The following is a 16,560-nucleotide window of genomic DNA, read 5'->3' on the forward strand; positions in this document are numbered from 1 at the left end:
AAGCCTTCAGGCAGCTCTTCCCAGAATATTTTAACTGCTTGTGTTCAACATAGGCCAACGCACCATTTCAACTCAAGCCTCCGGAATGCTCTCAGGCAAACTTTCATAGCTGAATATTCAGTTAAAATTAAGCCTCATTGCCAAGTGGTTTCACTTTCACCAAGGCCCTAGACACCTTGATCAACATATACAGATGCTGGAGGAACTCAGCAGGTCAGGCAGCACCTATAAACAGTTGGCGCTTCAGGCAGAGGCCCTTCACCAGAACTGGAAAGGAAAGGGGCAGAATCCAGAAAGTTTTGCATGTTGCCCATGATTTGCAGCATCAGCAGAATCTCTTGTGTCCTAGATGCTTTGCTGCTCCCGGCCCGCACTTCCAGCAAGTAATAAATATTTTAGACATGAAGTCAAAGCTCTAATGGTGAAGCTGCAGGGTTCCCAGCTTCAGGCTGGTTTCTGAATGCCAGTAGACCAAAGCACTGCTAATGAAAGTATCGTTCACAACGTTCTTTTATAACAGATTCAGCTTCACTAGGCTGCTGGTCAAAGCAATTTATTTCTATAATGTCTATTGATCAGGTCTTTTTAGGCTGATCACTACGTATCAAAATGAACGAATGAAATAACTATTCTGAACAATATGAATTAGATCAATTATTCTATGCTGTGCATATATTTTTTCTCATTTGTCAACCTAATTTATGACTGGCCATTCTAAGTCATCCATCAATATAAGCCAATGGCCCCTTCATGTCAGCGCTGAGGGGGTGAACAGCTTTAAGTTCCTCGGCATAAACATCACTGAGGATCTCACGTGGTCTGTACATATCGGCTGTGTGGTGAAAAAGGCACAACAGCACCTCTTTCACCTCAGACAGTTGAAAAAGTTTGGTATGGCCCCCCAAATTCTAAGAAATTTCTATGAAGGCATGATTGAGAGCATCCTGACTGGCTGCATCACTGCCTGGCATGGGAACTGTACTTCCCTCAATCGCAGGACTCTGCAGAGAGTGGTGTGGACAGCCCAGCGTATCAGTAGATGTGAACTTCCCACTATTCAGGACATTTACAAAGAAAGGCCCGAAGGATCATTGGGGATCCGAATCACCCCAATCACAACCTGTTCCAGCTGCTACCATCCGGGAAATGGTACTGCAGCATAAAAGCCAGGACCAACAGGCTCCGGGACAGCTTCTTCCACCAGGCCATCAGACTGATTAATTCATGCTGACACAACTGTATCTCTGTTACGTTGTTGTACATACTATTTATTATAAATTACTATAAATTGCACATTGCACATTCAGATGGAGATGTAACATAAAGATTTTTACACCTCATGTATTTGAAGGATGTAAGAAATAAGGTCAATTCAATTCAGTTCAATTTGCCTGTTTAGATAGATAGATAGATAGATAGATAGATAGATAGATAGATAGATAGATAGATAGATACTTTATTCATCCCCATGGGGAAATTCAACATTTTTTCCAATGTCCCATACACTTGTTATAGCAAAAACTCATTACATACAATACTTAACTCAGTAATAATATGATATGCATCTAAATCACTAACTCAAAAAGCATTAATAATAGCTTTAAAAAAGTTCTTAAGTCCTGGCAGTTGAATTGTAAAGCCTAATGGCATTGGGGAGTATTGACCTCTTCATCCTGTCTGAGGAGCATTGCATCGACAGTAACCTGTCGCTGAAACTGCTTCTCTGTCTCTGGATGGTGCTATGTAGAGGATGTTCAGGGTTTTCCATAATTGACCGTAGCCTACTCAGCGCCCTTCGCTCAGCTACCGATGTTAAACTCTCCAGTACTTTGCCCACGACAGAGCCCGCCTTCCTTATCAGCTTATTAAGACGTGAGGCGTCCTTCTTCTTAATGCTTCCTCCCCAACACGCCACCACAAAGAAGAGGGCGCTCTCAACAACTGACCTATAGAACATCTTCAGCATCTCACTGCAGACATTGAATGACGCCAACCTTCTAAGGAAGTACAGTCGACTCTGTGCCTTCCTGCACAAGGCATCTGTGTTGGCAGTCCAGTCTAGCTTCTCGTCCAACTGTACTCCCAGATACTTGTAGGTCTTAACCTGCTCCACACATTCTCCATTAATGATCACTGGCTCCATATGAGGCCTAGATCTCCTAAAGTCCACCACCATCTCCTTGGTCTTGGTGACATTGAGACGCAGGTAGTTTGAGTTGCACCATATCACAAAGTCCTGTATCAGTTTCCTATACTCCTCCTCCTTATCATTAGAATAAGACAACTAATTAAACAAATGACATCTAATTCCTTCTACCTGAACACGGTCCATATCCCTCCATTCTCTGCATATTTATGTGCCTATATAAAATCCTTTATCATGTCTGCCTCCATCTGAAACCTACCCTCCTCCTTTGAACCTTTGAAATTTCCCCTCCCTCTCACCTTAAATACATGCCCTCTATTGTTAGACATTTCAACCCTGGGGAAAAACAATATACACATATCTTCCTTCAACTGATACCTCCACAAGGTCATTTATCATTTACTTACAAAGTAAAAAAGCATTTGAGCTTCTAATCTTTCTTTATAATGCAGCTAACTGATGCTGACAAACAAGTTTATGATGGTGTTTCCATGAAGATCAAATGTGCATCTTTTGTTGGAAATAACATGAGGTGATTGTTGTTGACATATTTGTTGCTTGAACCTCTCTGTCTCTCTCTCCACCATCTCAGAATTCCCACTAGACTGTTTTCATCTGTTGTTTGCCATTTCACTGGTGGCAGTGAAGTGCTTCATCTCACATGGGGTATAAATCCTGTCGCAACCAGTCAGGGAGGCAGCTGGTGACAGCAAGTTGGCACGGAGGCAGGTTATGAAGTACTGCCGAGCATCCCTCTGCTTCAGCAGAAGGAAGGGAGCAGTGGGAGATGGTTTAAAGAGGATGTGCATTTAAATAAAGCCCAGAGAGGGGTCTTTCACAGGAAGATGATTCAAAGCATGTTAACATTGCAAGGAAAGGCAGTGGGGATGGTGTGTGGGTATTGCTGCAAATTTATATGATCCATTCCAAAAATATATCCTGTAGTAATTTAGCTGGAACGATTAACATTAACTTCAGAGTAGGTCGGGGTTCTAATTACTGGGATTTTAATTTGGTTTTGGATGCCCCTTCTACCATTAATTTTAATTGCAGTGTTAACATTTCAGCAATTTTTATTACAACCCCGTATATAAAATCTGGCATGCTCAAGTTCTGTTTCAGTTCATAGCTATAGTTTTGGACTTACAGCAATGGATTTCTACAAGAACAGGAAGCTCATTATGATTATGTATGAAGTGTTTTCTTCTGCTTGTTTGTATTAACTACTTCAGCAACACATACCACTTGCAGAAAGGATTCACATCTACAGCAGTTCTGTGGTCTTGGCCCTCTCTTCTACTTCATCAAACTGAATATTGTTGAGATAGAAGAGCAGGGATTACATCAAGAAAGACCATTCCCTGCTTCACTTAGTCAGGGCATACCATCAATTTCTCATGGGAAAAAAAAATCAAAAAAGAGTTGATGGGTGTGTGAGAGTCAATAAGTTGAAGAGATACAGGAAAATATGGAGAGAGCGTGTTCCTTTGGGATCCAATGTAGATGCAATGGACCAAATGGCCTCTTTCTGTATATAATAAGTATAAAATAGACTATCACTTTAGGTGAGATGTCAACACCTTTGTAAGGCTATAGAGAAGATTTAGCAGAATTGTGCCAGGGATGGAGAGAGACAAGAGAAATGGAGATTGTTCTCCTAAGAACAGAGGAGATTAAGGCATTCCATATTTTAATTGAAGATGTACTGGGTTGAATGTTTGGACACAGATTTACAGAGAAATAAAACAAGTGATTTTATTTTTACACAATGAACTATTACTATCAGGGACGTACTGCTTGAAGGGTCAGTGACTTTCAAATTCAAGTTCACGTATATTGTCATAGTCATACATACCCAGGGTATAAGTGCCATGAAAATTAGGTTTTTGCAGCAGTAGCCCAGTACATTACAAACAGGATGAACATAGATTATTTTAAATGACAGAATTTTGCATAAAATAGTGTTTTTAAAAGGGTGTTGTGCAAAAAGTTGAAAATATTTTTAAAAGGACTATGCATTTTTGAAAGAAAGAGTAAGAAGATGAGATAACTGAATGGCACTTTCAGAATCAGTATTGATATGATTGGCCAAATGAACATCTTGTGATTTATGTGATTCCATGATTTTATTTTCAGGCAAGGATTTATTAGTTGTGGCATTGAACATAACTGGCAGAGTGTTTGTGCTCCAAATTTATAAAAGTTGGCATCATATTTTGGGAAGGATGTGACAGTGCTGGAGAGAATGCAGAGAAGGTTCACCAGGATATTGTTTGGGATGGAGTGCTTCAGTTATGAGGAGAGACTGAAGAGACTTGCTCTGTTCCCTCAGGAGTACAGAAGGTTAAGTTAGGGCCTGTTTGAGCTACAGTATGCAAAATTATAGGGCTTTAAATAGGGTGGACTGCAGAGAACTTTTCCCATAATCAGAGATGGACAAAACAAGAGGATATAGGTTTAGGATAACAGGGCAAGCGGTTCAGAGGTCATATGAGGGGAACCTTTTTCACCCAGAGTCGTGAGTACCTAGAATGCACTGCCCAAAGGAGTAGTGGAGACAGGGTCACTCACAGTATTTAAAAAGAGTCTAGATGAGCACTTGAATCACTTTTATTTGGGATTTAAGTTAGGGACTGAATGGTATGGCCAAGCACTGGGAGACTGGATTAGTGTGGATGGGTGCTCAGTGGTCAGTGTGGATGTGTTGGGCCCAATGACTAGTTTCCATGCTATATGGCTCTATAAATATCCTATTCTCAAGCAATTTCCCGTCAGCTGTCATGTCAAATCTTTGAATCCAGAATAGTACTGATAGCACTATGGAAGGGTGCAGACCAGTTTAATGTGCCTGATGTTCTACCTGCCATCAAGGACATATATACAGAAAGGATGTAGAAAAGGACCAGTAACACCATAAAGGATCCCACACAGCCTGCTCACAGACTGTCCCACTCCCATCAGGGATGAGGCTACATAACATCCCTGCCAGGCATAAAAACAATTACTTTCCCCAAGCAGTAAGACTGATCAGCATCTCCACCCACTAACTCCACCACAACTATATTATTTCCTGACAGTCATCTTATGTACCCTTTATAGGCGTACAATCGATCTATGTATGTAAGCCATCTAACAGTATTTATTTCAGTGGTATGTGGTCGAAAATATACTTTTACTAGACTAAAATAAAATCATGACCATTTCCAGATTATTTCTCTTCATTCTGGAAATTTCAGCAGCAGCACTTGAGCATCATTCATCAATAACATCAGTGGCCAGGCATTGCCCTTCTGGAGCAATGGTAGGCAAATTCATTCATGCTGTGCCAAGCAATGGCCAGCATTGGGGACTCTTAGAATTTGCTAATTTGGCTAACTTGCTAATTGCCTTTACAGATGATGAGATTGCTGCATATTTTCCTTTTGCTGAAGAGGATAATCTTGGCAGTGTGATTAGTGTGTGAATCAAAGCTTCTTTAGAAATGTACAATGAAGCAGATACTTGCAGAATATTTTTATGAAATGTTTGACAGAGAAACCAGTACCTGTCAATGTTCTTGAAGCACACATGACTTGGCATGCAAACACATCAAATGATACGGCAATGAATAAGGTCAAAAGGAAAGCCTGTTGTTAATTTGGATTAAAGATGGAAAATTGCAGAAATCTATGGCAGATATTTGAAAGCAGATTGGATAAAGGAAAAAGGCAGAATAATATTTCAGAGCTTCATTGTGATCTTTATACTCAACTGAACCTGTTTTTGTTGAAGGATTTGTAGTATACGACTGTCCTTTGACAAACCCGATGCAGGTTTATTCAAAGATAAATTTGAAGTACAAAATCAGTTGGAAAAGTAACAATTCTTATTATAGTTGACATTTAAAATCCACTGAGATTCTAGCTTCAAGATTGTCATTTCCAGTACACCAGTGTAAGAAGAATGAAATAATTGTTGCTCTGGATTTGATGCAGCACAAAAAAACCAACAAAAGATAAAGAACACAAAAATAGTAATAATAAAGCACACAATAAATATAAATAAATACTGTAGCTCCATATTTCCAAATGTTTGCATGACTTTGTTTGCACAGATTTCATCCACCTTTAAACTTCTATGTGATGCAAAGCTGATCTACAAGTGCGGCAGTATTTGTCACACTGGTGACTCTGTTTTACAGTGACCATTCAAGCATCCCATTGTCTCCGCTTTTCATATAAATGCAAATTATCACCTCATCTCGACTTCATGCTCCCTCAGTGGAATCCATGTAGTGAGTTTTCAGCCATCGTTTTGGTAGCGATGTATATTCTACCTCACACTCATATCAAACAGGCTCTAGAGACAAACTGAGTAACATAATCAAGCACCATTAAACAGTGTGCCCTAATGTCTTCCCCATTATTTTGGGGCATTTTAACCAGGTCAACTTGACAGAGGCAATAAATAATTATCACCAGCATATCACTTGTGGAACCAGAGGAACCAACGCACTGGACCACTGCTATACTGCCATCAAGAACACATACCGTGCCATTCCACGTCCACGCTTTGGAAAGTCTGATCATCTGGCTGTACTTCTGCTCCCAGCGTATAGGCAGAGACTGAAGGCCACAGCACCAGTGCTGAGGACCAAGAAGGCGTGGTCAAGGGAGACAGAGGAGTACTTACAGGACTGCTTTGAATTGGTGGACTGGTCGGTATTCAGGGATTCATCTTCGTCTGAATGAATATGCCACAGTTGTCAGTGATTTCATTAAAACCTGTGTGGGTGTGGGTGTGCCTGTGAGAACATACTGTACATACCTGAATCAAAAGCCACGGATGAACCAGGAGATTTGTAATCTGCTGAGGGCTAGATCTGTGGCATTCAAGTCTGGTGACCCAAGATTATACAAGAAGGCCAGGTACTACTCACAGAGAGCTACCTCAAGAGCAAAATAAAAATTCTGATTGGGGGTAGAGGCAGAATCAGACGCACGTCAAGTCTGGCAGGGTTTGCAGGCCATTATTTTCTACAAAGTGAAACCTAACATCATAAATGGCTCTGATGCTTCACTCCCAAATGAGCTCTACGTCTTTTATGCATGCTTTGAAAGGGAGAATAAAACTCAGCTATGAGGACCCCTGCAGCATTCAGTAACCCTCTGATCTCTGTCTTGGAGGCCGACATCAGGCTGTCTTTCAAGAGGGTGAACCCTCGCAATACGACTGGCCCCGATGGAGTACCTGGTAGGGCTCAGAAAATCTGTGCCAACCAACTGACAGAGGTGTTCAAAGACATTTTCAGTCCCTCATTGCTACAATCAGTAAGTCCCACATACTTCAAAAGGGCAACAATCATGCCAGTGCCTAAGAAGAGCAGGGTGATCTGCCTAACAACTATCGTTCAGTAGCACTCACATCTTAGGCTAACTTAGTGCTTTGAGAGGTTGGCTAGAATCGACTCTTGTCTCAGCAAGGACCTAGACCCACTGCAATTTGCCTATCACCACAATAGGTCTGCAGCAAACACAATCTTATTGGCTCTTTATTTGGCCTTGAATCACCTGGACAATACCAGCACTTAGGTCAGGATGTTAAACATGACTACAGCTCTGCATTTAACACAATAATTCCTACAGGCCTGATCAAAATGCCTAAAACCTGGGCCTGTGTACCTCCCTCTGCAACTGGATCCTCTATTTCCTCACAGAAGACCACAGTCTGTGTGGACTGGAAATAGCATCTCCACTTTGCTGATAATCAATCTGGTGTGCTCAAGGGTATGTGCTTAGCCCACTGCTCTACTCTCTCTACGCCCATGACTCTGTGGATAGGCACAGCTCAAAATGCAATCTATAAATTTGCTGATGACACAACTATAGTTGTCAGAAATTCAGATGGTGATGAGAAGATATACAGGAGTGAGGTAGATCAACTGAGTGAGTGGTGCCGCAGAAACAACCTTACACTTGATGTCAATAAGACCAAAGAATTGATTGTGGACTTCAGAAAGAGTAAGATAAGGGCATACACACCAGTCCTCATTGGGTGATCAGTTGTGGCAGGAGTGAGCAATTTCAAGTTCCTGGGTGTCAACATCTCTGAGGATCTATCCCAGGTCCAGCACAACTGTGGCTATATTTCATTTGGTGTTTGAGGAGATTTGGTATGTCACCAAAGACACTTGAAATTTCTGAAGATGTACCATGGAGAGCATCACCATCTGGTATGGGGAGAGGGGAGACTGCACAGGATTGAAATAAGCTGCAGAAAGGTGTGAACTCAGCTCCATTATGGGCACTAGCCTCCTTAGCATCTTCAAGATTTCTGAATGGACATTGAACCCATGAACACTGCCTCACTACTATTTTTTCTCTCTTTTTGCACTATTAATTTAATTTAACTTTTTTAATGTATATACTCCCTGTAATTTACAGTTTTTATTATTCTGTACTTCTGCCGCATAACAACAAATTTCACAACATATGCCAGTGATACTAAATCTGATTCTGAACATTGTTGGACGTTTGTGCCCGGATATGTAGAATCTATTTTGAACCCATAACTTTCTCACACAGAGGCAAGACTGATTTATCATTTAATCTGCAGCATAGAATGGGTATTGCTATCAAGGAGGGAAAATTTCTCCTCAGGACCCTCCCTCAGGTTGGGAACCTACGTATAATACAGGAGATGTGTTAATTAGGGGATGTATTGCTTGATAAAGGATCAGATATTGGCAGTGTTGAATATATATTACTCCTCGTGTTTGAATCAAAATGTAAATGTGAATAAACAGAGAAGCAATCTCACTTAATTGCTTTTCCTCTGCATTATTTTCTTATTTTCCTGCTTCATGTATTTACCTAATTCCATCCAAACTTTAGTGATTGAATTGATTTAAGTCAACTTTGGTAATGCATGAAAGGATTTCTTCTAATCCCCTCATTATGCTTCCTATACTAATGCTAAACTTATGGTCTGTTGTTACTGATTCAGCAGCCATGGGTAATCATCTGGGCAATGTTTATTCTCACACACCTGCTCACCATTTAGGATTCTCCAGCTGAAATTTTTAAGGTTCTAGTTAATATAGTCTAAGTGTTTATATATTTGCAATTCATAAAACGTATGAGCCAAATTCTGGGTATCTTTTGTCAACTTAAATCCTGTATTTATTCTGTATGTATGATTGCTATGATGATTGGTGAAGATGAAAGCAGAATTTATCATATTTTGTCATGTTGTGAACTTTCCTATGCTAAACAGAAACTTTAATTTTATAATAGACAATAGACAATAGGTGCAGAAGTAGACCATTCGGCCCTTCGAGCCTGCACCGCCATTTTGAGATCATGGCTGATCAACTACTATCAATACCCGGTTCCTGCCTTGTCCCCATATCCCTTGATTCCCCTATCCATAAGATACCTATCTAGCTCCTTCTTGAAAGCATCCAGAGAATTGGCCTCCACTGCCTTCAGAGGCAGTGCATTCCAGAGCCCCACAATTCTCTGGGAGAAGAAGTTTTTCCTTAACTCTGTCCTAAATGACCTACCCCTTATTCACAAACCATGCCCTCTGGTACTGGACTCTCCCAGCATCTGGAACATATTTCCTGCCTCTATCTTGTCCAATCCCTTAATAATCTTATATGTTTCAATCAGATCCCCTCTCAATCTCCTTAATTCCAGCATATACAAGCCCAGTCTCTCTAACCTCTCTGCGTAAGACAGTCCAGACATCCCAGGAATTAACCTCGTGAATCTACGCTGCACTTCCTCTACAGCCAGGATGTCCTTCCTTAACCCTGGAGACCAAAACTGTACACAATACTCCAGGTGTGGTCTCACCAGGGCTCTGTACAAATGCAAGAGCATTAGTCACCACCTGCCATTCCAAGAAACACCCATTCACCGCTACCCTTTGCTTTCTATCTGCCAACCAATTTTCTATCCATGTCAATGTCTTCCCCCGATGCCCTGAGCTTTGATTTTACCCACCAATCTCCTATGTGGGACCTTATCAAATGCCTTCTGAAAATCGAGGTACACTACATCCACTGGATCTCCCCCGTCTAACTTCCTGGTTACATCCTCGAAAAACTCCAACAGATTAGTCAAGCATGATTTACCCTTGGTAAATCCATGCTGGCTCGGCCCAATCCTATCACTGCTATCTAGATATGCCACTATTTCATCCTTAATAATGGACTCTAGCATCTTCCCCACCACCGATGTCAGGCTGACAGGTTGATAGTTCTCTGTTTTCTCCCTCCCTCCTTTCTTAAAAAGTGGGATAACATCCAATCCTCAGGAACTGATCCTGAATCTGAGGAACATTGGAAAATGATTACCAATGCATCCGCAATTTCCAGAGCCACCTCCTTTAGTACCCTAGGATGCAGACCATCTGGACCTGGGGATTTGTCAGCCTTCAGTCCCATCAGTCTTCTCATCACCGTTTCCTTCCTAATGTCAATCTGTTTCAATTCCTCTGTTACCCTATGTCCTTGGCCCATCCAAACATCTGGGAGATTGCTTGTGTCTTCCTTAGTGAAAACAGATCTAAAGTACTCATTAAATTCTTCTGTCATTTCTCTGTTTCCCATAACAATTTCACCCAATTCATTCTTCAAGGGCCCAACATTGTTCTTTCTCTTCACATACCTAAAAAAGCTTTTGCTATCTTCCTTTATATTCCTGGCTAGCTTGCGTTCGTACCTCATTTTTTCTCCCCGTATTGTCTTTTTAGTCAAGTTCTGTTGTTCCTTAAAAACTTCGCAATCATTTGTCCTCCCACTCACTTTAGCTCTGTCATACTTCCTTTTTTTTTAATGCTATGCAATCTCTGACTTCCTTTGTCAACCACTGTGGCCCCTTTCCCCCCTTTGAATCCTTCCTTCTCCGGGGGATGAACTGATTTTGCACCTTGTGCATTATTCCCAAGAATACCTGCCATTGCTGTAATGAGATCAATGATGAGACAGCTTCAGTCACTTAGGTTTAACTATGACAATTTTCTTGACTTTATGATTTTTTTAACTATTTTTGTAATTCCAATCTACCTAGAAAATTTTAAAAGCTTTCTGTTATTTTGCTTTGCAGGAATGACATGCCAAGCAAGGACCTCATACACAGAAGACGAAGTTCTTTGGGGCCATAGGTTTCTTCCAGTTATGTCGCTGGAAGAAGGATTTTTCCGCGTGGACTATTCCCAGTTCCACTCCACATTTGAAGTCCCCACTTCTCCATACAGTGTAAAGGAACAGGATGAGAAGCTGTCACTTACCTCACTCTGCGCCACTCCTTCCATCGGCAACAGCAAAAACAGAAAGGAAAGAATCTTCTCCCTGGATTGCATCGATACCCCAGAGGAAAAGGGCAGCAAACTGCCAGCCAAGCTTCAGAAGATGAGCACCTGCAAGGATGAGCTGCAGAAGAAAGTTCTCAGAATGAATGCAGATATAGGAGAAAAAACCTGCAGCACTGGGGACCTCCCTTTAAAAGTGCAGCGGATAAGTTCAATTGCCAACAATTCCTGTGCTGAGGAAAGACTCCCTCTGAAGGCCTTCAATGCCAATTCTGAATCCATCACTCAGTCAACGGGGGATCTGCCACAGAGGGCATATGGCTTGCAACCTACCGGTTCACGAATGGAGGACAATTTACCCGCCAAATTGAGAAAAATGAATTCTGATCGCCTCATTTAGAAGTGTAACCTTTTATGAAGGTGATCTGTAAAATATCCGAGACTTAAGACTCTAACTGAAGTGGATTGAGCTGCTTTAGCGTTATATACACATAGCTGCAGCTGATTTTGCTTGCAAAATCACGTGATTACAATGTTTTAAGTTGAAGGAAAAATATGAGCTTGTGTTTTGTTCATGCTTCAGAGCCAAAATACTAACTTAGCCTAAATTGAGCATAAACGTGGAAGAGGATCCATCGTCTTTCTAGAGCAGCCCAATCGAGTTTTAACCAAGGTTAGAGTCTTGAGTAAAGCTACTCAGTAGAGTTGATCTAGTGAATTCATTAATGAAAGTATCATCTGTCATCAGTCTGAGTCACACTGATGCAGAGGGTCCTAGGATTGATGTTTATCCTATGCCAAGTTAGCCTATCTCAACTGCCTGAAAGTCAAAGCTTAAAAATGACTTTAGCATCCCATTGCTAGGGAGAAAAGTCAATTTGATCTTCATTTTGAGTTCTGACCTCCAGTTTTTCATGTATTGTTCTTACTGTCGACTAGGTTCAATGTTTTTCGTGATCTGCGGTAAAACGAAAAGGTCTTTAAAACCCATATTACTGTTGTAATTTAACCGTAACAAACCAGCAGCACATTGTGCCCTACCCAGAGCTATTTTCTCTAAGCTGGTCAACTAATTGAAACATAATTGACAAAACAAATAGATAAGCATAGGTAAGACATGAACATCCATCATTGCTTATGTTATGAAGGCTAGACCAAATCTTTAAAGAAACCAATAAGAATATTCAGGAAGTTTCTGGTTGCCTATCTTTAGGGAGAATGTCACTTTCCTCTGAGAAAATGCTGAATAGATTTATCACAATGGTGTCCTGAGATCGGAGAATGTGGGGTTGCTTTCCTTAGAACAGAGAAGGCTAAAAGAGTGTCTGTTTGAAGTTTTCAAAATCGTAGAGGATGTTATTGGATAATGTAAAGATAAATATTCCAGTCATATCAGGCTTGGTAAATGGAGGACACAAATCTAAACTAACTGGCAATGAACCAAAGGTTCAAAGGTTTAAAGGTTCGTTTTATTATCAAAGTATGCATGTACATACAAACTCTGAAATTCGTCTTCTCCAGATAGCCATGAAATACAGAAAAAAACACGGGAGTTGTTGAAAAAAAGACATCAACACCCCCTCCCCCACACGAAAAGGAAAAAGAAACAAAACTCACAAATCACAACCCCCCCCCCCACCCTCTCCCTCACACAAAAATCTAGCAGACTGCCAACACGGTAAAAAGCGGTTGGAACACCAAACCAAACCCCTCCTTCACACAAAAAACCAATAGATCACCCACCCAGAAGACTGCAGCCAAAACATCAAAAACCCCAAACACCCAACCCCCCCACAAAAAACAGCAATAGTATCAAATCCCCATCCTCCTCCCCCACAAAAAGAGCAGCCCCTCCAGCAGCAAACCCCAACCCCCCCTCCCACACAAAAAAAAACAACCGATCGCCCAGACTGAAACACCAACAAGAACATTCAGCCTCAAATCCCCTATTGCTCCCTAGCACAAAAATCAACACATCACCCACCCAGAACCCCAAGCTGCCAATCAGCAACAACAAAGAAAACACAGAAAACTGAACAAAAGCGATATAAACTGCAGTCCAACAATCACATAAATCTCAGAAATTCAAAAACATCCTCCTGCCAGAAATGAGGAGAGCAGTCGTTCAAACTCAGTCCTTCTGCAAAGAGTGACTGTCACACAGCTGATCTGCAGTCTTCAAACACCTCCTACCCATAGCGTACCCATGGAGAGTGACCGCTGATCTCCTCTGCATTCACCTCGATGCTTCAGTCTTCTTCGACACTTCAAAATGGAGCCAATACTGGCCTTGGTCTCTGGTCTTCTGCACAAGGCTGCCTGTGCCCACGATCCTATCCAAGGACAGCAGATCACTTGATCAAACTCCAAAATGCATGTCACAGGCTCCAACAGTCTCCAAAACACCATCAAACAAAAAGAGCAAGCAGAAGGCATATAAAAAGTGAAATAATTGAAAAGATTGGCTATCTGTAAGATGTCGCCAGAGGAATCGTTGTATGCTGGTGCCATCCTGACCAGAAACCAGCGATGATTTAAGGAAAACATTTTTCTTAATGTATTGCTTTTTTCTCACTCCATGGAATGTGATGCCAGAAAGAGCTGAACAGGCAGATTTAATTCCAATTTTGAAAGAAGAATTGGAGAAAGGACACAAGCTAGGGCTTAGTATAGGAGATAATGAGGTTGCATTGAGATGAATGGCTCTATTGATACTCATCAATTTGACAAGTGATCCAAAAAGGGGTGGCTCTGCTGTAGCCTGAGCAAATTACAGGGCAGAATTCACTAAAGAGATTTTTCCATCCAGGGTAGCCAAGTTAACCAATGGCAGCTCCACTGAGCTGTAAATCAATATTGTAAGAGAGAAAAATAAAATATTTTTAAAGGTCTTTACTGAAATAAAAACAAATCCATAGTTATACAATGCAAGAGTTTGGATTAGTTTTACTGTATTAATTTGAAACTGAATCCATATTGGTTTCATTCTTCAATCTTTCAATGGGGTTGATTGTACCTGTGGCATTTCCATCAATGAAAAGCAAAAAAAAAGACAAAGCAAAGCTGTCCACCAGTTTGTAGTTGCCTAGAATATGTTTATTTAAATTAAATTGGACTTGTAACCATATGAAGCCCCGTGCAGCAAAATTGACCAGTGTGTATGTGAAGGAATTAATGGTCATTCAAGTTCAGCTTCAGTCATTTGTGATAATGCTCCTGATTTTAATAGTGACAGAACCTACTGGTAACTATTCCTCATGTAAGGCACAATATGGAAAGCGCTTACAATGTATGATAATGCTTGATGTAGTCATAGAATCTTACAACACAGAAACAGGCCCATTGGCCTAACATGACTATGCTGTCTGTTGAACCTATCTGCACCAATCCCATTTATCCACAATAGGTCTACAGCTATCTATGCCTCAGTACATGCCTCATGTACTTACCCAAATGTTTCTTAAAGAGTTTGAAAGTATCTGCCTCCACCACCTCTTCAGGCAGCACATTCCACTTTCTAATCAGAAAGTAGAATAACATTTCTAAATAATAACTTTTATTATTGTTGTTGTTATTATTATTATTATTATCATCATCATCATTATTATTATTAACAGCGGTATATGTTGTGAAATATGTTGTTCTGTGGCATCAGTACAGTGCAAGACATAAAAAATTACTATAAGTTACAATAAAATATATAAATAAATAGTGCAAAAGAGGAATATTTAGAGAGTGTTGATGAATCATTCAGAAATCTGATGGTGAAGTGGAAGAAGCTGTTCTTAAAACATTGAGTGTTGATCTTCAGGCTCCTGTACCTCCTCCCTCATAGCAGTAATGAGAAATGATGGAGGTTATGAGAACAGGAGAGTTCAAATAGATTGAATTGTTCACCCAAAACTGGGAAAATAAAGCCATCTCATCTGGAACAAGATGTGATCCATTGAAAGTGTCTTGTCAGTGGAAGATATTTCATGAGGAGAATTGAATGGCGGGGTGGAGATACGTCTCCACCAAAGGAGGTGTAAGGCACTCCTTCCCTCTGCTACCCTGCAGGTCACCCTTAGGCAAGGTGTAGCACCTGCTTAGACCCCCCGCCACCCCCTAATCAGGGTCATGTGAAGCCATTGGATAGGTGGTGGATGGTCGTATGAGCAACTGGAGCACATCACGTCCTGGTTATGTGACAACTGACGCCAGGCAGACGATCTATGAACAGTATTGACAATAGCCAGGGCCTCCCATCTTGTAAAGACACTGTCTAGATGAAAGCAATGCCAAACAACTTCTGTAGAAAAAAATTGTCAAGAACAATCATGGTCATGAACAGATGGAAGACCATAATCACCCACGTCATACAACACAGCACATAATGAGCAGCCACCCCCATGAAAGAATACAAAATGAAGAAAGGCATTGACTTGAGACTAAAAAGAAAACCTGTGGAGACATAGGCATGGCTCTCACTAAATACATTGTGTTTGTCTTCAAAAAGAAAGAGCAATGCAAATATTTAAAGAGGTCAATAAGCAGAATAAATGTGGACAGAGGGGGAATACTAAGAGTTTAATGTCTTTAAAAGTGCATAATTCCAAGCCCAGATATAATGTTAAGAGAAGCAAAGAAGAACGATATGACTATCATTTTTCAATCCTCTCTGAGTCCAGCTGTGAAGTTACATAATGTTAATGTAGTACCATCATTTAAAAAAATAAGAAAATGTTTGCTATTAGAAACATAGAAAACTGACCGCACAATACAGGCCCTTCAGCCCACAAAGTTGTGCCGAACATGTCCTTACCTTAGAAATTACTTAGAAATAGCCCTCTATTTTTCTGAGCTCCATGTACCTGTCCAGGAGCCTCTTAAAAGACCCTATCGTATCTGCCTCCACCACCGTCGCCGGCAGCCCATTCCATGCACTCACCACGCTCTGCGTAAAAAAACTTACCCCTGACATCTCCTCTGTACCTGCTTCCAAGCACCTTAAAACTGTGCCCTCTCATGCTAGCCATTTCAGCCCTGGGGAAAAGCCTCTGACTATCCACACGATCAATGCCTCTCATCATCTTATACACCTCTATCAGGTCACCTCTCATCCTCCGTCGCTCCAA

General features: G+C 41.0%; 1 protein-coding gene across 1 annotated transcript in view; it reads left to right on the top strand.

Annotated features, from left to right (window-relative positions):
* The window catches only part of LOC140741425 (G protein-activated inward rectifier potassium channel 1-like), a 68,608-nt gene extending 53,316 nt beyond the window's left edge, over positions 1-15,292 (top strand). Inside the window, exon 3 of the mRNA XM_073071602.1 lies at positions 11,239-15,292. Coding sequence (XP_072927703.1) covers positions 11,239-11,843 — 605 coding nt within the window. The 3' untranslated portion in view covers positions 11,844-15,292. The remainder of the gene's footprint in view (positions 1-11,238) is intronic.
* The last annotated feature ends 1,268 nt before the right edge of the window (positions 15,293-16,560 follow it).

Source organism: Hemitrygon akajei, chromosome 18 (genome assembly GCF_048418815.1).
Source record: "Hemitrygon akajei chromosome 18, sHemAka1.3, whole genome shotgun sequence".
Classification (NCBI taxonomy): Eukaryota; Metazoa; Chordata; class Chondrichthyes; order Myliobatiformes; family Dasyatidae; genus Hemitrygon; species Hemitrygon akajei.